The sequence below is a fragment of the Phalacrocorax aristotelis genome, chromosome 11 (genome assembly GCF_949628215.1).
Source record: "Phalacrocorax aristotelis chromosome 11, bGulAri2.1, whole genome shotgun sequence".
NCBI lineage: Eukaryota > Metazoa > Chordata > Aves > Suliformes > Phalacrocoracidae > Phalacrocorax > Phalacrocorax aristotelis.
Genome location: NC_134286.1, coordinates 15,841,086 through 15,865,211, shown reverse-complemented (window position 1 = coordinate 15,865,211; position 24,126 = coordinate 15,841,086). Strand labels below are relative to the sequence as shown.

The window sequence follows — 24,126 nt, the reverse complement described above, 5'->3', positions numbered from 1 at the left end:
CTGAGAGCATAAATGATCCTTCTCTTAAAGAGAACAGATTTGGACTATTGCTTCTCACTAGGAAAAGCAGAAAAATATTGCAAACATAAGTCCTATTATGAGACCCATAAATCTACACCCCACAGCCTAGGCAATCCTTCATGTCCTTACCATTCCTCTCCTCTCATTTCTACCCCACTCCCTTGGTGCTTTCTTCTATTTTTCAGCAAAGGAGACAGAAAAGCAAGCGTGGTGCCACACCTGACATTACTGTAGGCAAACCCACCCATTTCGTCCTTCTGTTCTCAGTAGTGACAAGTCTCAAGGGTAAATCCCCTCTTTCACCTTTTTTTGCTACTTGGGACATTCCCAACAGGGCTGATCCTGGCGTACTGAAGTGAGCACGAGTGCTCTTGCTGCTTCTGTGGCAACATCATCAGGCGCATCACTTTAAAAAATGGTTTTGAAGGATGTATTTAACAGGAGTTTGTAGGCAACATTGCAAGTTAAGAAGTTGTTTCTGGTGCTTTTGTGTTCCTCAAACTCCACCTCATCCCACTGCAAGGCATGAACTGTCCTGTTTTCAAGTTTTAGGAGGATAAAGAACATCAAGCACCATAAAAAATAAAATCTGCAGAATGTACTTGCTCATTAAGTAACTTTAAATTCTCCCTCTTGATCGGAAACATACTTCTATAATCTACAATGGATTAATTCAGGTAGTTATTTCCAATATAACAAATAACAGGCTTCCCCAGAAATGACAGAGAGAACTAAAGCAAGGGGTTGCAATATATGGTGTCTTGGAAAAACTGTAGAAAGCTTACATTTTGATTGTTTTTCTTTTGCTTCAGTTCCCTGTGTTTTCAGCTTTCTATATAAATAATGCCTTGGCCTTTCTGAGTGCCACTAGAAGCAAAAAGTGTTCAGAAAGGCAGGTAAATAAGATCAATATTTACCACATTGAATTACTCCACAGACGTCTGTTAAGGCAATGCTTTCTCATACTTCATGGAGCCCAAAGGGCTGATGAATGCTCTCAGCATGAGAACAGCCACACCAAAGCAGACCTGAGGGTCATCTGGTCCGGTGCCCCATTGCCAACAGCTGCCAGAGGAGCTGCCTCACAGAAAAGTTGGAGGAAATGTGTATTGGGCAACAGGGACATAATGTGCCTTAAGGGAGCGCTCCTCCCTGACACACAGCCAAGCACACCAGAGTCATATATGCAATATTAATAACACATAGCAGCTTTAGCCGCTTCTCTAATAAGAGAGTTCATTCTTAAACACTACTACAGTGAATCTGTGAGAAAATCTTACAAGACAGTTGACACACAAATCTTTCACGAATTACCAAACCGGAGAAGAAAGTATGTCAGAAAGCAGTGGCAGAGGCCAGGCAGGGAGGGAAGATGCTACGCCTGGCACGAGCTGATGCTATAGCAGCCCATGCTTGAACCATGGCCAGAAAAAATTTAGGACGCATTCACAGAAAATGCATGCTTGAAAATGTGACAGGTCTTTACAAGTCTCCTCCAAGATAAGCCTGCACCATTTAGGCCTAACTTCCCAGTTAGCTCAGCGATCTTCAGGAATGTCATAACCATGCTGTCTGGGTGAGAGCTGCGCCGAGCACAAGGCCCCCACAGGTGACAAACACCACAACTGGTGGAAGAAGTCACCTATTCTTGAAGATGACCTGGTTACCCAGATGAGATGTAAAGCCTCCACAATTTATTGAATGATTCATTGTACAGACATTATACAAGAAAAGAAGGTCATCTCTGTTTCCTGCCAAATCCCAACTGGCCGCTCCTCCCATGGGTGAGCTTTGCACCCCCGAGGCATGGCTGCCTACGGGCTGAGGGAGCTGCAACCCCACAAGCAGAGCTGGGGGCTGAACACCTGGAGGCCCAGGTCCTCTTCCCAGCTGTGCAGAGCTCTTAGGAACACGTGTTTTCAAAGACGGCGCTCCCTATCGAGTAAAGAAAACGGTGCTGCACCAAAATCCAAAATCTTCATGGGAAACACACTAATATTTGGACAGAGTTTTCAGTAGCAAATAACTGAATTAATTGGCTTGTTAGGCAAACGTGCTTCAACTTACTTCATCTCAATTTATCTGTATGCAAACATTCAATTTTACCTTATATGTACATTTACATGTTTTCATGTTTCAGCAGTAACAAAGTGCTTCGACAAGCTGGAATCAATCTTCTTCGATCTGCAGGGAATTCTGGCTTTTTGTTCCAACTCCAAACACCAAAACCCAAATCTGGACATGGCAACCCCCCATTCTCCCCAGCACAGAAGTTACAAGTCAAAGCTATTCTCTTCCTAAAGCAATATACAAGGCCAAATTTGTAATCTTTCTTTGACTTTGCCCATTCAGCAGAGGGGAATAATCCCATACAATGGCACGTGTCTGATATGATTGCTATGGAGAAATTAGAGGCTTACATCTAGGGAAGTATAAATCCTGCATTACTAAGGTTTCCTCGGCTGCAAGGGAACGAAACATTGCCTCCTGGTGATTAAGAATGTAATTATTATTATTAATTCTGAAACACTTTGAATTACATGGTACATTTTCTTTAAATGGGCACTATCGTTAGTGCAAGCTGATTTGAACCAATGATTTATTCATGGCTTAATAACCCTGCTTGTTTCATATGCTCAGCACATTTTGCTCAGTATATTGTATTACTGGCTGGTTGCTATAAACAGTCATTTACATTTAGGCAGAAGCTTTTGGAAAAGTTCTTTTTAGAACAGATACATGAATTAAAACACTAACTACATTGATGAGTAACAACTGGTTTCTTCTAAACTCAACATTTGCATGTGTGCATTAGGATCTCAAGAAAGTTCACAGGTTATCTCTAGCTGAAGTTCACATTTAAACAAAGCTTTCTACTCGGACTGATCCTAATATCCAGTCATTTGAAACTCAAGAGGAAGTCTGCCAGATAGCACTGCCAAATTGTGACATTTCTGCAAATAAATCAGAATCAGGCTTCCCCCATGGTGTTGTTAATAAAAAACCTCTAGCCTTACTGATTAATCTGCAGTACTTCCTCCACTCTCTGAAGTAAAAAAGCCTGGCTTTACTGGCTTCGTTGCAAAGCAGATATTAAACGTAACTGTCCATGGAAGAAGAGAAAAAAGCCTTTACAATTTGGCCAGATACACTTCTGACCAGAAGTTATACCTTTTTAACCGCTGTGTAATTACAACATACTTCTCTTACTGGAGCTCCCCCAAAGATTTGGCCTGAAGGTGTTGGATGCTGAGCAAAACCAGACTACATCATCGATGATGTACACAGCTGTACAACCAGCTCCTCTTGCGCTACTTCATGTTTGAATTTTTAAAGATAGCCCCAGGAATGAAGTCCAGTTGTTTTGTCTCTGCAGTTGCTACAGCCCTTTATAAGGGCCACATGCCGTTCCCTCACCTAATACTTCCATGCTGCAGTTTTTTAATCAGTCATCATTTTCAGGATGACAGTTCTTATTTGGCTCTTTGAGGAAGGAAACATTCCTAAAGAGCACCATAGCCAAGTATGTGTAAATTTGGCATGAGTAATACCTGCTCCCTATTCTACTCCTTTTATATCTACTCAGAGCAGGAGATGAAGCCACGTGTAAGTTAAGAGGCATTGCCTGATTTACAACCTGCTCTGCGGAACCCTGCAAGACAGTGAGTTGTATCTATGAGGTTATACAAAATACTACCCTCTATTTATCTTGCTTTGCTAATTAAATAAGGAATAAGACTGTAGAGGACTGGGCCACTAGCGTCAACAAGTGCTCAGCTTTCCATAATCTTTCCTGCTCCTTGTTCAGGGAAGTTTTCTGAATTATGAGAAAAATTAGAATTTAAATCAAAAGTTGAATTAGATAAAGCCATGAGCTAGGATGATGTATTGGTATCTTACTGATGCAATAATTTTTTTTCTTTAACCAGCACACTTCAAGAAAACATCTGGATATCAGTTAGCACACAACAAGTCTGCTACTCAGCTCAAACACCTTGGTTGGCTGTGCCTGCCAGCACAAGCCAGCCTTGAAGGTTCATCTCCATTCTCTCAGAACAACAGCATAAAACATGCATCCCTGTTCAGTCCCTTTAGCCTTTAAGGAAGCTGTTCATACAAATCCCTGGGCTTCCAGAGTCACTGATGGAATATTTTTAACTTTTCAGGGTTTTTTTTGTGGTTTTTTTTAAATAGCAGTTGCAAATTTTGGTAAGATGGTGAAGCATGTAAGTCACTCCTGTCAGTGCACTTTGCCCAGGCAAAGCAATACAGGAGCTCAGCACGCAGGCTCCGTTCTGGCAGGCCAGGCACAGCCCCTGCCCACAGCCTGAGCGCACAGGGCGAGCAAAGGGGCAGGGGAAGGACACAACACAGAGTCACTTGTGTTATACCTTTCCAGCTTCGCAAAACAGATGTCCCAGAGCTGGACTGCAAATTGGACACGCACACCCCAGATCTTCCCTTTCCACAACTACCTAAAAAGGTTGTGTAGCTCTCAGATAAAGCTCCACAAGTTTAACTCCTTAAAGACAGTTACTACTTTTGCTTAAATACTTGGGAATTCTTGAACACAGGTTGTGGTTGGGATTTACACACACACACCCCCCCCCCAAAAACAGAAAGAAAAAGGGCTGGTTTTGTGTGTGTTTTTAAAATACACACTACATTCTTGGCTTCTAACAATGTCAAATAAAAATCCTTTTTTTGACGTAACTGAAAGAAGTCATATGAACAAATAGATACTAATTAATACAGTAGTTATGAGGTACCACACTCTTGGTTCCAATGTGGTTATAATTATAGGAGAGATTATGCATGGAGTTGTTCAGAGATTAAGGAGAAGGAAGGAGAAGACTAGCAGAAGAGAGCAAATATTTTCCATGCTGTGAAACCCTGCTCATTGGCCTTACATCATTTCCCAGTGCGAAACTGTCCTGGCCCATTTCCAAGGGAACGTCAGAGGAAAGGGGAGACTGAGAGGATGGCAGTAGAGGTGACCCCAAAAGACAACGTCCTCATCGCAGGGCAAACATGAGTACCCAAGCAACAGGCAACATGTCACCCTTTCCTTTTAAAGCCTATCTGAATCCATTCACACGGACAAAGGGTATTTTTCAGCACAATGATTCAGAACACAGATCTTAAGTTAGAAGGCTCCAAGCTGCTTCACAAAATCATTCTGGACTCATCTTGCTCTATTTGTCTTTTTGCTGCTTACATATAGATGTGTTTGGTTGCTCACCTAAACTGTTTTAATGCAGATCATTTACTACTCAGAGGGAAGGGGAAGGACTAAGCCAGTTTTTGAAATGGAGATATTTGACCTCTTCAGGTATAATTCTGAAGCACTTTCAAGTTCCATGTCAAGATTGCCTTGTACTGCTTTAAATTTTAGCTGGCAGCTTACTTCTCAAGATACTCCCAACATAATTCTAGAGAGATACTGTTAATCACTGAAAGAATTAATACCGCATGATTGTGAGGAAGACAAGGAAATACAAGAGGTGTGAGGAACAGATCTGATGCATTATCAGACATGTACATGCTGAACTCTAGAGTTAATATATTTAAGCAACTCATCCCAAAAATGTTTGAAAACTTGTTACTAGCATAATCAATTATAAAACACTTGCTGATAGAGAATGCAGAATTGTGTTCTCTGTGGTGGAGGTTGAGAGTTTCTGAATGTCAGTAGCTTTCCATAGCTTGGAAAAGCACTTAAAATGAAAATAATTTTAAAAGGGGGGAGAAGAAATAAGGCAGAGAAACTAATACAAGGCAGGAGGAACAGACAGCTCCACAGACAGCTGATCTATAGGTCTCATCCTACCACCAGCAGTACTCAAGAGGAAGAAGTGTTATCCCTGATGCATCTATTAAAATGCAAATTAGGCATTTCTGACAGAAGTAAAGCAAGTCTGATGATGGGATGGATACAAACACATCTTAGCTTCTTCCAGGTACCACAGCTCTAAATCTCCTTGTCTCAGATGGAGAAAGAAGCACATAGTAGGTCTGAAATGCATTCATCCAGCAGCAGTCCCCTGGAAAGGATGCTCCTGTTACACTCCACAGCTCATCACCATGCTAAAGAAATCACAGCTTCTGTCTTACTTTCCTCAGTGTGAAGGATAAGAATAAAAGTTGCCAGGCCCAGTTTGGTGGCAGGGCTTTAATAGCATTGGGGTTTATTCCCAGCTGCTCAGAAAGCCAGCACAAGATCTTTCTAACTACTCTCACCCTCCACAACAGGAAATTGAAAACCATTTTTGACAAATACATAGCCACAAAGATCACAGGCAGAGGTATAAGAAAGGGGCTGTATTCAAGCAAAAGCCACTTTCATCTCTTTTGCAGCTGAATGACATTTCAGCTTCAGGCTGTCCTTTTACCAGCTTTGCAGGGAACTTCCACTCCAGTTTCCCCTGTTGCTATTCCTGTGCCACTTCAAGGCCACTCCAGCAGATATCTCACCTGCTTTAAAGTTGGCACCAGAGAGAAGGACAAAAGGTGCCAAATCAGAAGTCTTTTATGTGTCACCTTTTTAGCATGATTGCAAAGTATCTGTCTTCCCATTACAGCAGAGATGTTCAACTATTTTGAGCTCTAGGAAGTCCAGGAGGGAGACAGTCATGTCTCCCTTGAACCTACGCTGTCTTCCCCGCACCCTCCTCCTCCCCAGGAATGCGCAGAGGGAGAACAGGGCAGGTGCTCAATGCCCTATACACGGCCATCACACACACTGCGTGCATCGCCTTTTGCTCCCGACAGCGATGTACCAAGCTCTGCAGTACCCATCGCTGTGGCAGCTCATACGTCATGCTCCAGCACAGCAGCGCTACAGCCTTCAGCAGGGCCACAGGGCAACCGGCTCTGCAACGCAGCACCGCCGTGGCCAGCAGCCTCCCCAGGCAGCCTCCAGCAGCACGCATGGCCAGGGCCAACTCATCTCCGCAAGACCAGTGCAAGTGATACAGCAGGGATGGACGTGTCCTGGGATCAGCACCCGCTCTAACTGCATTACTATTAGAATTATTAGAAATAAAATGCCAACGCTCATGCTCAAGACCCACAGGAAAACATCCGTTCCTCTAATGCAAAGGGGAACACGTTTATGCTCTGCTAGCAGCATTGCAGCTAGGATGCCACAACAAACGCAGCTGTGCCACCAGTTAGTTCAGGTGTTTAGTAGGCTACCAATTCAAATCGCACCCGATTACTTTCAAAAGGATTCAGCACACACAGAGAATCCTGCTTTGAGGAAAGTCCAAGAGTTAAAACATTCATCAGAACAAAAGGGCTGCTGGGTTTCCAAAGACAGAAGTGCAATACACTGCCAGGCGCCCATCCAAGCTGGCACTCTCATCCTGCAGTCATCAACCAAATGCATTTAGATGCCCCAGACACATCACCTTTCCCCTTGCTTCCTGGCTTCCCCAGTGAAAGAGCAGTCTCAGCAGAATTAGAGAAGCAAGGATGTGTGGAAGGACATGCACAAAGGTAATGCTTTGCAGGAATTGGCTTCTCTGTCTCTTTAAAAAAAAAAAAGTTCTTTTCTTGGGTGACACAGTGCAGAATAACCTGACAGCTTTCTACTTCAAAATGAACTTGTCTTAGATGTCCATGGCAGAAAGCTAAACCAGACAAAGGGCTGCTCAGAAATCCCTCTTCATTGACATGCTGCATCCTTCCGCCCCAGCTTGGGGGGGGGGATTTTACCACAGCTAAGGACATCTTGTGCCTAAAGGCTGGCCCAGCATCTTGCCAGCTTTTCAGTAAGGCCACTTACAACACAGGGTTATCACCCAAGTCCTACGGCAACAAGCACAGAACCACAGCGCCCAACAACTTCACAACACAAAACTACCTTAACACCAAAACTACCTTCATGCCAGCCACCTCTCTGCCAACTTTTATCTTCTGTGAGTACAAACCATCAAAACCAAACTTCACCAGCGAGATATATACATCGGTGCACGCCCATTAACTGGATGTCCCACATGCATATTAAACCATAGGGTAAAATCTGCTTCGGGGGTCCATTACAAAGTAGCATCTCCCATAAATCAGGCAGTGAGAGCAGAGGCCTGACACACTCGTGCCACCTCTGTGGGAGCCAGGGCAGTGGTGGCATACTGTTCAGCATCACCCTCAAGGGAGAAGCTTCTGCCCACATGTTAGGAACACCACAGGAGCTGGAAAAGAGGGATCACAGTTTGCCACCTGACTCTCCTCTCCATAGCACAGTTTTGTTGACTGCTGGAGGTTGAAACTCATTTAAAAACAGGGGAGAGGAAAATAGAAGGGTTGATTACAAACCAGGATCACATTCCAAGAAAAAATTATCAGAGGCTGATCATTTGTCTTCATTCCACATGGGAGGAAAAGCGGGTATCTCTCCACATTTGTTGCAAAAGGGCAAAAGAATCACTTTCAAAGGTAAGAAAAAACTGTGAAAGGCTGGTTCATCAAAGCAATGGGAACAGTCCAGCAGCAGCAACTGTTTTTGTAAAGCTAAGGATCAAGCAGAAGAAATCCAGCATCTTCTGGGAGAAATTTGTCTCAAAAAAGAAATAACAAATGAGAGAACTACAGTCAAAATACCAGTAAGGAAGAACAGATGCTGTCACAGGAAGGCTGAAACTGTCTAGCTCCTCGTAGGCCCTTTTTGCCTCTTGCCCACTGCTCTGTTTCCGTATCTGTATAATTTATTCCAAAGCAAATTTATGATTTTAAAGACTCCACAGAGAAGTCGGAGAAGGTTTTGTGATTGATAAGGGACACAATGCTGGTGTTCATCCAGTGGTTATTTCTTGCTCCCACACTAACCTCAAACGCTTTGTCTAGCCTGGGATTTAGCAAGACTTTTAATTAATGGCTTCCGATGGTACATCCACACCACGAAGGCTTCTCTCATCAGGTAATTAGTCTGTTGTCCTAATCAGGCAGGGCAAGCCAGTTTTACTCCCTCATTGCCTTGCACAGGAAACCCTAGTTTTCCCACCTAGGTCTTCCTTCAAGTCAGTTCCCAGATCCTCTGTCCTGACTTGCCTTTTAGCACTTAGCTAGGTGGTGGCAGACAGCATCACCTTACCTTTCAATGCTGATCTAGACCAGGCTAGGAACGTCCTGTTCACTGCAGCTGTCCCCCTGAAAGCAGAGCCCTCTGAAGTCCCTGGCGACGTCTTAGGTCATCAAGAATTGGCTGGTCAGCATCGGTCAGGAACAGCATGAGTACGCTGCCTAGCAAGTTCTGTCTGCCTATGAGGATAAAGCTGATGTATCTCTGAAGGACCAGAAGACCACTGCATACACCTAGGTGTTCAGTCCACTCCTAATCTGGGCAAGAAGTGCCCTGGAAGAGAGCACCTTGCAACAGGCTGGGTTTGTCAAACCCTTAAAACACAGGGTGCTGTGCAAGGGCACGGCCGGCACGTGCAGAGCGGCTTTGCTCTGCACCCTGAGCACCCAGATGTGTCACAGCAGGAAATGCAAGCAGATCACCTGTGGGAGCTGCGAGGTTGCATCTTGTCCAGAACAGCACAGAGCTGCAACTCCCGCCTCTCCTCTTTGCCGTAACTGCTGGCCATGATAGCTCTCAGCAGGCAGGACTGCCTCTTTGAAGGCAGAGATTAGCTTGACAGCCTCCAACTAAACAAGTCCTTCCTTCTCTCACCACACGTACCTTTTTCTGCAAGTTCTCGCATCACACTTCTGCCTTCCCTACAGAAACTCCCATGGACAAGCACGCGAGAGGCAGAGCTTGCAATCTGTACTGCAATATCTGGTTATTTCAGTGCCTATCAACTACACCTACTCTTAAAGGGTTTTGTCAGCAAGCTTTCAACTTAGTCCAATTAGTTTTGCCTAATCAGTTTTGATTAGTAGAAAGACTAAGACATAAGACCTAAGACATAAAGGCAGAGCTTGTGGCTGACCTAACACTCACATCTTGGATATGGAAGAAAAAGTTTCATTTATTTCTATTCTTCCCCTGGAAAAGCCAAGCTATAATGTCTGACTTGACAACATCTACCTCTGCATAAAAGGAAACGGTTTACTTTATACTAGCTTAATTTCTCCCTGCAAAGCAGGGCACTGAAAAGTCCAGAGATGGTGCCAATATTTCTGGAAAGGCCAAAAGAAAACAGGCAGAACTAGGGATGGAAAGCAGAGGACAGCTAACTTTTTAACTCATCTTCATCTTTGCTGCTGCTGTTCATAGAGATGCTGAGGTCACACTGGTCATTTGTAAATAAGTTAATTGTGCAAACCTCAGAAGATACAGATATATTTTCAGTCAGATATTAACAGATACTGTTAGTAGTGTGCGCGTGATCTGCCCTCCACCAGGAGTCAGAAGAGTGGAGGTTGGGAGAGGAGCGTGAGCAAGGCTAATGGAGAGTGTGAGAGAAAAGCAAGAATATGAATTTTGCCAAGTCCAGACTATTCCAAATCCTACTGGAAGCCTCTTCCAGGGATATCTTATGTTGTCATACCTTGCTTTTAATCTCTGTACCAGACTGGAAAGGGTGTTTATTATGCCTGAGGTAAAGTTAACACACCTTATGCCCATGTCCCCCTGGCACCGTTGGCCAGACTCTTCCTGAATTTCAGCTCTGACCTCCTCCCCTACCACACAGAAAAGCCGCAGCCTTGCCCTGGAGGTGCTATAAGCCTGGGCTACTTCACTTGGCTGGGGAATCAATCACAGGGGCTGGGGTTTGCTTTTATTTGGGGTGTCTCATTTCAGCTCTGCAGAGAAGACACCAGGCCAGTGTTGAGAGGCCTCCACCACCTTCCCAGCTCCTCCATAACTGAGGCAACTTTCAAAAAGTTCTAGAGCATCTCAAAGGAAAGGACAAGGAAGGAGGACCTTGATGTACAGAGACTGAAGAACAAATTAACTTGGAAAAGGCATAGTTATAGAGGAAGGCTACTCAGACACTCAACCCTGGCTCTGCTCCCCAAGGTGCCTCTCTAGCAATGTCAACACAGAGATATGACCCAAGAAACTTTAGTAAAAAGCTGCAGGTAGTGAATGGTACAATACACAGCCATTGTTCTCCAACTGTGCTATATCAAAGCTACTGACACAGGCTATTGTTCTCCCCTTCTATTTAAATGAGCAATGACTTTCATGAACCTTGGCTTTGGAGTATGTGCTTGGCAACCCCAGCACATAAACAGCCAATATTCCCACGAATACGATAAGGTTCTGGAAGAAATACATTTAAGTTATTTTCACAATATTATTAAATCCAGGAGTGAATACTTTGAATATGGTATAATCCGTTTTCCCAGGAACCAGCCAAGAGCAACACTAGGTTTTACTTGGAAACCAACTGCCATCCCCACCTCACCATTCCCTCAGGGACATGGGTGGGAACCCTGCACACCTTCCCTGATATCCCCAACCCTTCCCTGCCCTGTCAGCATGCCTGGAAACACAGCTCCTGTGAGCTCTTCCCCTCACCTGCCACACAGGCGAGCCCCGGTCCCTCCTTCCAATGCTGGTGTGACCCTGCTCTCCTCCCAGTCAGGGACTCTCCATTGGCCCAAGGAAGACTGAAGGCTGAGGGCTGATGAACACACTGGGAAGGCAAATGCACAACACTAAAAAGGCCAGGCAAGAGCATTTCACCAGCCTGCAGATGGGGCTTAGGGACAAAAAAGAAGTGGGAGGACAGTGATATCTGGATGGCTCCTGCCATTGAAACTGGGCAGCAAACACAAGCAGGAGAATAAGTAGGTGGATTGGGTAGGTTCAGAACTAGCCCTTAGCACAGATCATATCCTCCCTCTCTCCAGGAGTTCCACCCTAAAAGCAGAACCCAACCCATTCCCATGCACCAGGACCCCAGTCCTTTGCTCCCTCTTATCTTTACCTGCTGCCCACTCCACAAACTCTCCTATGCCATGTCCATAGGCAAGTCCCACGGCTGGCTTAAGGTGCTGTGGTCACTTAAATCAATAGGCTCTCCTCACCCTGCAGCAGATAGGAAAGCAATTTAGTCACCCTGCACAAGTCATTGGAAAATCCTGGACCACCTGGAAAAGATCTCCTTTCCCTAAATCCCTCCTTGTGAATCTCCCCACAGCAGGACAGAGGTAAAGCCACAGGATAGCCTTGTGCCCCCATGTCAGCTCGTGCGGGGAGCCCATGCCCCGCAGGAGCCATGGTGTGGACACACTGGGGAGGCTGCTCCCTCCTGCCTGGCTGTCAGGCAGCATTTCCCTCTGGCAGCATGGGCCAGGGCTCCAATTCCTAATTCCAAACGTGACTCTGCTGTGGATTTCACCCACTCCATTAAGATTCAATTTGCTCTACTTTCTACTGCAATATCTGCAGAAATAAAACTCACAGCTGAGATCTGAAGGCCAGACACAGGGCCAGGACTAAGGTGAAATACATTAGACTCCATTTAATTTATGGCTCGTATAGCCCATGGGAACTGTAGGCTGCGTGCTTGCTTGGCACCCATGGGGCCAGCTACATTCCCTCCCAGGAGACACCAGGGTCTCTTGAGCCCACCTACCCTCACTGTCAAATGTCTGCAACAGACAGAGCTGCCAGCTCTCCCCACCCTTCCTCTCACGATGGGGAAGAGGCGCAGTTTGGTTCGTCAGAGCATCCTACCGCCTGCCCTCATTTGCTTTGGCTGTGGTTGGCACACCCCACCAGCACTCTTCCTGCTGTGGCTGGATTCTAATCCCTCCATCAGCATTCCCACTTATCCCCCTCCTCCCCCACATCTGCACATCCTCCCGCCCCCTCCGGCCTTGCTGAACCCATCTCTACCCTGGATCCTTTTATGCTGGCCAGGGATCCACAGCCGTGACACACTCATTCCCCAGAAGCTCTGGTGTCCAGCTCAGGTGTGCCTGAAATTCACCCAGGACCAAGCCCAGGCCCATGGTTGTTGCATCTAAGTCAAAGGACAAGCAGGGATTCAGGGCAGGTCGGACCCTGGGCTGGCGGACCTCAGTCTCCCGCAGCCATCGCAGCGTTTGTCAAGATCACATCAGAAGGTGACGCGGGGAATGTTCAACAAAGCAAGATCTGAGGCCTCTCAACAGAAAACATTAAGCAGATGGTCTCAGAAGACAGGGACTCACTGGTCCTCACTTCAGCTTTTGGGAATGAGAATAGTTAAACATGAGGAGAATAGTTAAACATGAGAAAGCTATGTCAAGGGTTTCCTTCTACACCTTCCACAAAGAGCAGTCCCTTCAGACAAGGGCTGCTGGGGACAGGAGTGTCCTGGGACTGTGGCACAGGCACCTCCTTGCCAACCAGCCCACAGGATGGTCCTGTCCTGCTCTGCCCCTGCTCTCTGCTGCGGGACAGACTTCAAAGGGATTAAACATCCTGCGCAGAGAAAGAAAAGCAAACAAAATGCAATGAAAATGCAAAAAGAAAAAAAAGCAGCAAACAAAACCCATCTCTGGAATTAATTTCCATTTTATTTATAGGCCATTATGTGAAAGTTGTCTTTTAAAGCCTTTTAATTAATCACTCCGCAAGTCACATAGGGAACAACTACTCTGAACATGTATGCCCACCTTCCCTCTTCCCGAAACATGATCCAGCTTGTGTTGAAGGACTGTCTGCAAGGTAAATAATTATTTGCTATTATCTAAGCCAGTACTTGGCTCCCCAGATCTTTCAGGACCATCAAGTCCTGGGGCAGTAATGCTTTTTCAGGCTGAAAGGAAAAAAAGAAAAGCCTTTGCTAGAGGCAAGAAAGGGAAAAGGGCTTAGGAAGATTCAGAGAGGGAGAAAGGGAGCTCAGCATCAGGCTGAACCTGGCTTGCTAACTCTTGTTGAGGTCGATAGGGTGGCCCTGCTGGGGAGGCAGGGTGTTATTTTGCCTGGTACAAGATACAGACCTTCCTAATCAGAGGAATTTTGTTTCAACTAATTTGAGGGTAACTGTATAGAGACCTGCACCAACATGTAACACCACTTTTGTTGAATGCTTTGCAAAGACAAATACTCCTCAGTTCAGAAATGCTAGAATTACTGTTTCTAGTGGAAACCTGATTCAGTTCTCTCAAATCCTATATTTATCATATAATCACTGACTTGACCACAGGCCACCTGGCTATCAAACCACCGGTACACCTGAAGTGCATGCTGAGCGCTGCTCAGTTACTGAGTAACTGTTGGTGTTTTTAACTCTGTTCCCCAGCTGCACATCCACAAGTTACGGTCCTGTGTTCGAGTCCTGCTCCAAATGACGCCTGTCCTGAAAACCAGCGTGTCATGGGAGGGGGAGGAACAAAGATTTCTCTTGGAAGTTCTGCAAAGTTTCTCAAAGGGGCTTCTGAGGTCCAGCACTCCTAAAAATACTCTCCTTTACATGAAGTGTAAGGAGGAGGGGTTTATCCTGAAAAAAAAAAAAGCAAAGAAAAATCCAAAACCAAAAGTTGGTTGCTTTGACCTCACATATTTGATGGGACGGAATCTCCATGGAACCTCCCATGGAGCTGTATGAAGGACCAATACAGAAATATTTCTGAAGCTACTGCACTCCAAAAAAACTTATGGACTGCTCACACCCGAGCGAGCTGCTGCTTCCTCCAGAGCTCCCAGAGCACAGCCTGGGAGCAGCACAGCATGGGACCGCAAACTCTGCTCCGAGCAGGATGGCAGCTCTGAGCCTCCTCCTTGGTACACTGGGCACCTCACTGCTCCGCAGCCGGGGAGGAGCCCAGCACAGCACTGCCGGGAGGAGAGATGTGCAAGGCTCTGGGTGGGAAGCCGACCTGAAACCCCACCCAAGCTGGAGCACATGAAGGTGATGCCGTCAGAGACCTCTCCAAATCAGTTTGGCCGTGGGGCTGTGCCCTGCAGCTGCGACACAGACCAAGCAAAGCACCATTCCTTTGTCTCTCACTATGCCAATCGCCTTCTAGGAAAAAAAAGGTTAAGACCATTCTTCACTTTACACTGCTATTACACTTAAAGCTCATGCTTTACCTTAATCGAAATTAATTTTCTCACAGGTCTTATCCTGCTGTCTGTCCCACTTCTCACACCTCCTGCAGCCGGTGACCCCACCCCAGCACCCACCTGCAGAGCCACAGGGGCAGGGGGCTGCAGAAGAGGGACACAGGGAGGGACCAACACATCCCCACCTGCACACCTGCTCCACCACTCCCAAAGCCCACTGGGCGCACTCAGGTACACCCCACTGCTCACACGACAGAGCACTTCCAACAACTCCCCTGCACCAACCATACAGCCCATGCAGTCACCGTGCCAAGCCCCAGCCAGGCCTCTCCGGAGCAGCTCTATCGCTGCAGTTAACATTCCCATGGTTGATGGCAGAGGGAGCATCCCTGACAGTCATCTCGATACGGCAAATTCACCACGGCCAGTTGAGTGAGTCAATAACAAAGCTAAAAGCAAACGCTGTCATGGATTATTCCCCACGAACAGCAGAGGAGCAACAGCGAGACCATTTGCCAGCAGCTCACCCATTTGATGTCACAGGCACCCATCCCTGCTAAGAGCGAGGGGGTGACGGGTGTCACCTTTCCACATCAGAGGACCCAAGGAGCAGGGAAGGGGGTGCAGCTCCAGGGTCCCCTAGAGTCTCAGCAACCTTCAAACTGTTTCACCGACGAACAGCACGTATCCCTCAACAGAGCCCACCAGAAAGCCAAGACACCTGCTGCAGAGCCCCTGACATTTCAGAGGGTCAGAGGCTGGGTAAATCAGAAGCACTGGTGGGAGTTTGCTATAGACAAATGAATCAGCAGAACAGATGAGCAGCTCCTGAAGCATCTACCCGCAATGTACAGAAAGAAAAGATGTAATTTCAGGCTTGTGGCAGATGCTGGAGGGTTTGTGGTGCTAAGAAATAAAATTAAAAAAATTAAAAAAAATCTCCACACACCTACATATAACAGATAGCTTTCTAGAACAAGGAAATCCTGCAGTAGCTGGAAGAAAACCAATCACAGCTCTCAACTACATTCGATATAAAGAAACAGAACATGGTCCAACACAACGTCTCTAAAAGGTCAGTCTCCCAAAACTAGAAAAAAAATCAGACACAAAAATAACTTAAAGAAAACACGTAAATACAAGCAAATGTGACAATGCTTACTGGGAGGTATTGAAAGATGCTTTAGTAAAGCCCTTCTTTCCCCCCCAGAAAAGCAATACTATAATAAAAAAAAAAGTTTATTCGGTTTAAAAATAGCATTTTTAAGATAAGAGCCAAATTAAAAAATAAACAAAAGATGTAACAGATAGAAAATCCACTATAAAATTAGTAGCTGGAAATCAACACATTTTATAAAGAAAGCTAAAAGATATCAAAAAACCCTAATGGGAATAGGTTTATTGGGGAAAAAAGCAGTGATCTATCCATACGATAGATTTGATGTCTAAAAAGTACAGTGAAATTATCCCGATAGAGAAGATGTAGAAAGTATAAGCATTATACTTGCAGATGAGGATGACACATACCTCAGCTACAACAAACTCCCTGAAAAGCAAGTTGGGAAGACACCCAACACTGTCTGCTAACCATTTTTCACATCTGTAAGTAGAAAACCTGCACGTCAGAGTGTATGAAGGAGCTCACCAAATCCCTAACATTGACTTAAAAAAAAAAAAAAACCAACCAGAAACATGTCCCAGGCCAGCCAGGAAGTTCCAGAGGTCTTGGAACAATAAATAAAAAACCCCACTAGAGCAAACAAAAACTTAGCATTGTGCCAATATTTTCAGAGGGGAAACGGCCTGACCTGGGAAGTGCAGGCTGCTTACCCTGTCTGTGGTCCCTGGCAGAGGCAGGGAACGGCCACTATTCGGAGAAGGAAACACAATTAGTGCTAGTCAACACAGTTTCCTGGTTGTAGGGGCTTGTCAGACTGATCTAATATTTCTTCTAAGAGTACACATTTGGCTGACAAAGGTAACTGTGTTGACATAATACATGCAGACTTGTGCGTGACGCTTGACTTTGGCCGGTGTGACAGTCTAAGAACAAAATCCCCACCACTATGCAAACATCAATGTATAGCGTATATCCAGTGGATTAAAATTTGGTTGAGCCCAGTGACCTCATTAGAGTTATATCTGCACTGCCTGCCCTCACGGAGGCTTCGGCTCCCCAGAGGGACAATGTTTCCATGAGGGAAAAGGGCCCACGAGGTGGCAGAAATCGCCCTCTGCACACGAAGCTCCAGGCAGCACAGGTGGGGATGTGAGTTTTCAGGGAATGCACGTTTTGGCTGTGTGCCTAAATTTGCAGCAAGTTCAGGAGAGCTAGAGAAGGGTATTTCCAGAGCCTCTGCCCAAAGAGCAGGCTAACTCATTGAAAAATACTGGCTGTTTTTAGTGCAGATTTTCACACTTGTGACATTAGCAGGACCCACACAGGAAAAGCTGTAGACTCAGCCATGCCGGCAGCTTTCGGCTGGTCATGATCCTGCACATGCCACATTGACACATGGCTCACTCGTACTATTCCCTACATGGGCCCTAACCTGTGCTCAGCACTCTGAGCGCCTTCCAGTAACAGCACAGGACACACCAACACCCACCCAACATACGCCACACCTTCCCAGGAGAGAGGAGTGGAGTGATTTCTCCTGGAAAGTTTTAGAGGTCAGGCTTTTTGCTTTTAAACTCCACCAGTGCCAGTAGGAAGGTGGCCAGGTTTGTGATGGCTTTCAGCCACCAAAAAAGTTCACCCCTTCTCACCTGCCTTCCAGAAAATCATAGAGACATCTCTCCTGCCAGAGGAGCAGAGTTATTCCCCACACCCTTCACCCTCAACCATCTAAATGCTCTGCACTGTGGCCATACGGACCAAAGCCTGGAGCTTTGTTTGAAGCTCTCGGCCCATACAAGCAGCTTGGAGTGTTTGGGTAGCTGGATGTTACTGTAGCAGAGCTTAATGCCTGCAGTTCTCCAGCATGACTGACTGATCTGTGGACATGAACTGTCCACCACGCGAGGAACCCTGGGGCTTTCAGTGAACCTGGATTTTCTCTGCCCACAGGCATCACTCACCTCCTTCCGCTCATTCAGCTCCAGGCGACTGCTGGTGTTTTCCAGGCAGCTGACCACACCGCTGAGGGTACCCCTTGTGAGACGGTGCCCGACAGCCACACTCATACCCTCTGCCCGTTGTAGCTACAGGCTGCGCAGAGGTGCTGCAGCGTGCCAAGTACTGCAGAAAGGTCCAGGGGGATGGACCAAAAACACCATCCCCACCAGAGTGATCACCTGCCACAGCCACCGAAGCAATGCCAATTTCACATCCCAGCCCAAATCCAGCTTATCCTGGCAATTCAGTTTTAGCTCCAGCTGGATGACCTTGTAGCTGGGCTTTTGCTAGCTTCCCTATGAGCTTGCTCCAGAAATGGAGGGCTCGGCAATTCCAGGATTTCACAAGAGCTGACACATCCATACTAGGTGTCCTTTTCATTTTACTGGACTGGCTTAGGGTAGGTTTGAACATAAGCAAAGAAACTCTTTGTCCAAAGGACTTCAACCTGGCTGCTGTGCTCCAGCTGAGCCCCCCCTTACTCACGGCGTTGCTCACATGTCAGGAGGAGCATGAACTGAGCTGAGACCTCTTGACTTCTCGTTCTGCATCCAGGGAGGCAGAGAGCCCACTTGCTTACCAACATGGGCGGATGCAGGATGCAGTCTGAACACCCTAAACACACGTGAACTTTTCAGCAAAACAAGACGACAACAGTTAGATGCTGGGTAGACATTTTACCTTACTGAACTTCAGACCAGCACGATCAGTCTGACCACCTTCCTCTCTTGCTGCTGAATCCCTCCAGTGACTTGGCAAAGGCATTCCCAGTTTAGGCTGTTGACAAAAGGAGGAAGGATCCTCAGGTCAACGGAGCGGGATGGGTCTCTCACCGCTGCTTTGAAGCGTGTAACACTGAATTCCCCACTAGTCATGCTCAAGTTCTATGTGCACCAAGAGGCACCTCCCCACAAATCGGGGAGGTTAACAAAGATTTCACTTGTGTTCGTTTACTCGTACATCCCAGTAGCCTGCATGTAGAGCAGGCAACAGGCTGCCGACACGGATTAAGATCTGGAAAATATCTCCATGGTCACTTCAGGGGAAAGCTGTTCTTTTTCATTTTCACAGGAACTTTAACTCAACTCACAGTGGTGGCAGTCTTAAGACATCAAATGCATTCAAGTGATTAACAATGTGAAAGGTGATAAAAGCAGCTAAATAGTTTCAAATCTGCCTGCTGCCCAACCAGCCAGATAACAAAAACTACTAGTTACGCTGGGGAGAGGGGAAGGTCTCTATTCTTCTTTCCCAGAACCACTGATCACAAGCTCACAATGCTCACATTTTAAAGCAAAGCTGAAGAGAGTGGAAAATGCCTTTCCCAACTATATTAAAGTTCTCAGCATGTTCGTGTACTGCGGATACTCTGGGCTGCATTTCATGTACCAGTTAGAGTGTGACTGGCTGGTCGAGGTCACCGCGTCCAGAGCCTGCCCAAGCCAATAGCCGTTTGTGTGCTATCATTAATAAATCAATCAAATATTAAAGGCACTGGGGGGAAATTGTCCTGTCAGTCTTACCCGTCAGCTACTTTTACCAAACTCTGTTGAGTTACTCCATATTTACAGAAGACTGAGACAGAGAGAGATCAGCATCTCCAAAATACTTACAACTTTGTCTTACGCATTATAAACACCGGAGACATTTCATTACAACCATTTTACAAGCTATAAAACCAAAGGTCATTTTATGTCTTTCACTGTAAAAGCAGACAGTGGTGTAGTCCTTAGCAAAACATACTCCTCAGTATGTTTTCTGCAGCACTACACAGACTACTTGAAATTCCTTACAAAGCAGTTTATATCCAGTGTTATTTCTTTGATATAAATTTATATCCAATGTTACATCTTTGCTAAAATAGCTAGACTTTGAAGGCAAAAAAACATTACACCCGCAACAAATGCAGCCTCCTTAAAAATGGTTAATATCAATTTAACAATTTTCCTAGACTGACTCATCAGGGAGATCAATACATAAAGCTCCAAAACAGACTTTCAAATTACACATGGAAAAGACACGGACAATCTTCGCCCTGCTGGTCAGCTACAGCACATCTTTAAGATGAAAATGCTAAAACAGATGCAAGGCTGGGACACAAAAGCAAGTGTTCAGCGTTGTGGTAGGCTCGTCTTAAAAATGCGAGCAGCCAGTCTTCCTCTGCACCTGACTCTGGCACTTGGAGGTTTCCGCATTAGCGCCTGCTTCCCTCGCTCCTTCCCAGCACGGCCCTGGCTGAAGGAGCGCCGGCTTTACCTGAGTCGCGACGTGACTTCGGGCTCCTCGCTTTGCCGCTGCCTCTGGGAGACAGAAGTTCCGAGAAGTTGGAGGACAGAAGCAGCGGTACGGGACAGACAGACAGCGAGTCGGGAACCCCGCCGGAGAGAAGAGACGAGCGGGTGCTACCCTCTGGCTCATCGGCAACTCGCCACCCCTTCTCGGGGCAGGGACGCCCCTCACCGCTCCGGTGCCGAGGAGGGGACCGCGGTCCTGTCCGCGGCTGCTGCCCGCCCACCCCCGCACCCCCGCGGGCTCCCGCCCCGCCGCAAGCGGGGAGCGCTGCCGTGGGGGCTGGGGGCGGCGGAGCCCCGGGCGCGGTGCGGTGCTGCGCGGTGCGGTGCTGCGCGGTACCGCTCCGCCCGCAAGTTGGCAGCGCGTCCGCGCCGCCGTCCGCGCCCGCCCCGCGCTCACCGGCGTTGCGGAGCTTCTTGTTCCTCAGCACGGAGAGGATGACCAGCGCGTTGCCCAGCACGTCCACCACGATGGTGAAGATGAGCACGGCCGCCAGGGCGGTGGCGGCGGCCCGCGCCGACTGCGCCCCGTCCAGCCGGCAGCCCGGGCAGCTCCCGTTGCTCCCCGGCCGCTCCATGCGCGCCTCTGCCCGCTGCCGCCGGGGCTCCTCCTCCTCTTCCTCCTCCTCCCGCCCCGACGGCAGCCCCCCGGGCCGCCGCGCCGCGGGGAGGAGCGCGCCTCGGCACCCGTCCCGGGGCGGGGGTGGGTGGGGGGAGGGGGACCCGCCGCCCCCTGCCCCGGCGGTGCCGCCGCCCTGCCCGGGCGGGGCGGGGCGGGGCGGGGCGGGGCGGGGCGGGGCTGCCCGGGGCACCCGCGGCGCTCCCCGGTCCGATGGCGCCACCGCGCGGCGGCGGGAGCACCGGGCCGGGGCGCGGGTGCGAGCCCTGCGGCGGGGGGCCAGCGGGGCGCGGGGGGACAGGGCCTCACCCCCGGGAGAAGCAGCCCAGCGCCCTGCACCACCCCTGCCCGCCCTCCCGGGCTGTCAGCGGCCTCCTCTCCCTCCCGCCGGCGGCGGCCAGCAGCACCGCGCCGAGGGGGGAACCGAGCCAAGGCGAAGGAAGTTACTGCTTTTTGGTCCAAGGAAGAGGTCAGGGGCAGCGGCTCCCGCTCGTACAGCCTCCGCCGGCACGAAGCGGTGCTTTAAAGAACACCCCGTGGAGACAACCGGGGGTGAGACCTTCAACGCCCCGCAGCCCTCCCAGGAGAGCAGCACCCACAGCCCCTCCAGCCCACGCAGCTGCCCGGGAGGCCTCTGCCCTCGGACAGGGGTACCAAGAAGGGAGAAATTACAAGGTGAAGTTTTACATATTTTCAATCCCGCAAAAGGGTTTTCTTTGCCATTGATTCCCACCGCAAACGCTGCCCCGCAGCTCCGCAGTCAGCGTGCCACCAGCCCCTCGCTGCTGGCCGCAGCCAGCCACCCTCGAGCCAAACCCATCCTCACAAGAACGTTTTTCAACCAATTACATGAGAGCAAAACTATTCACTTTTGCTTTAATGCTTTATACTGATTCTGACGTGTGTGATGCAGAAGCCCCAGCAATAATTTCAACGTCAGCGGCCCCCTTGCACGCTTCTCGGCTGCAGGGAAGCAGCGCTCCGCGAGGGTTCCCACCTCCCTCGGCCCAGCCTCACGGCTGAGGCTTCCAGGCACCTTATGTGCTTTACCCCACACCAGCATGAGCAAGGAGAGACCAAGCCCCTGTAGTCACATTGCGGCTGCAATACTGCAACCACATGAATTCTCAGCTTTATTTAGAAAATAAACTCAGAAAATTGGTTTTATGGGCTACAGAGACCAGCCACAACAGGTGGGGCCAGGAGGGAGGGCAGGGGTGCGCCGAGGCTGCTCGCTTCCCCGCCGCACCTCCTCTGGCTTCCGCCCAAAGCCAATTCTCTGTGTGCAGGTCAAAGTGCCCGAGCTAACGTAAAGGCTGTATCACAACCTGGCCTGGGGGTTTTACAACTGCCCGGCTGGGTGAGTCAATAACAAAGCTAACAGCAAATGCTTTGATGGCTTATTCCCGCCAGCAGCGTACAGGCAGCAGCAGGGCACAGCCAAAACGAGCAGCAAACAGGGTCTGCCCCGGCCCAGTGGCATGGGGTCAAAGCCAGCCCCACGTCTGCGCTCAGGCCTTGGCTGAGCCAAGCTGCTTTAAGCAGCTTTTTTGCCCTTTCCCCATGGCGGGATAGCACTCAATTTTGAAACAAAATGGGGGTTTTGAAGATAATGGTCAAAATTGTGCATTTTCGAAGTGTCAGGGAGAGCATTTTGGTTTGAAGTTTGGTCTCTTTGGGCTTCTTGGGTGACACTCTACACTGAATTCGGCATAGTTTTGCAAATATTTTCTCTGTGTAAACCAAATAATTTTGTTCACAGACTTTTGGCTGCTCAGTGTTCGTGCCCTACCTGCTGTACAGGAACAGCTCGCGGGGATGCATCCTTTCAGCACCTGTCACCTTCACACTGCTCTGGCAGCTGTTTGCACCATTTTTATGATGCTCTAAGAGGTATTTCAGATGTGGAGAACTGGGATGTGACTTCAGAGGCCCTGAACTTGGTATGCAGGTGTCTCGGACTTGCTAGTAGAAACATGGTTTGAAACTAATGAAGATGGTGTTTGAAGGCAAGGAAGAATCTGCCTTTCTGAGTGCTTTGCTTAAAGACATGTGCAGCACTATTGCTTCTCTGCTGGCTCTGGAGGCTTTCAGCAAAAGCCGCAGCTAACCTCCACCCAGAACAATTATCTTCTGTAGCACCAAACTTGCTAGAACTGTCTTCCAGCCCCTTTCCTTGTGGAGGCCACCAAGCTGGGACATCCCGCAGGGAACTGTTTTTGCCTAGTGATCAACGGTAGTTGATTTCTGAATAATGGGAAAAGTATTAATGCAAACTCTGCTGAACCCCACCGACCCTACACCTGCAGGGCAGGGGTGGTTGTGCTGGTGCTGTCCCAAAGAGCACCAATGGGAGCACCAAAGCTGCCCAATGAAGAGTTTGGCCTCACTTACAGGTATATATAAAAAAAACCCTTGCTAGCACAGCAGTGCTAGATAGAGGGGGTCACATTTTATGACCCTGCTGCAACTGGAAAAAAAAAAACACAAAAATGGCTTTTTATCTGGTAACCTGTTTTGGTGCATTATTTATACCTGCAAAAAGCAGGTTTTATTCCACAGCCCTGTGTGACTGCCCTAGATGAGAAGGTCTTCACAGCTCTACCAGGCATGTGTGCATCTCATAGTTATAGCAACTAATCTCTCATAAGACACTTAGAAGAAATTATGATAGATGTAGTGAGCAAGTGTTTTCATCGTTGGAGTGATTTAGATGAACGAGTTCCAGGCTGTTTCCTCCCACCTTCCTGCTAAATGGGCTTTTCACTGCTTCAATTAAGAAAAGGCTAGCAGTCTAGGAAGCAGTGGCAAGGAAAAAAAATGAAGGTAGAGATATCAGTAAGACCTTTTTAATTACACTTTATCGGAACCTCTGATGTAAATCATACTGAAATAAAAATATCCCCAGTGTGTTAGAAGAATTTAGGCTCATTTGATTGTGCAAGGACCATGAACATGATCACAGGAGAAGGCAACTGAATTAGGGTCAGAAACAGAGCCCTGCAGTACCCAAACCACACCGGGGAGGCTATGTACATGTACACACCCAAACAGGACAACCAAGCAGAATGCAGTCAGTGCGGAATATTCAAGCACCATAAATGCTTTTCAAACATGC

General features: G+C 47.8%; 1 protein-coding gene across 1 annotated transcript in view; it reads right to left on the bottom strand.

Annotated features, from left to right (window-relative positions):
* Positions 1 to 21,060, bottom strand: part of GPR50 (G protein-coupled receptor 50) — a 46,708-nt gene extending 25,648 nt beyond the window's left edge. The window contains exon 1 of the mRNA XM_075107060.1: positions 20,790 to 21,060. Within this exon, the coding sequence (XP_074963161.1) occupies positions 20,790 to 20,967 (178 nt within the window). The 5' untranslated portion in view covers positions 20,968 to 21,060. The remainder of the gene's footprint in view (positions 1 to 20,789) is intronic.
* Positions 21,061 to 24,126: the final 3,066 nt, after the last annotated feature.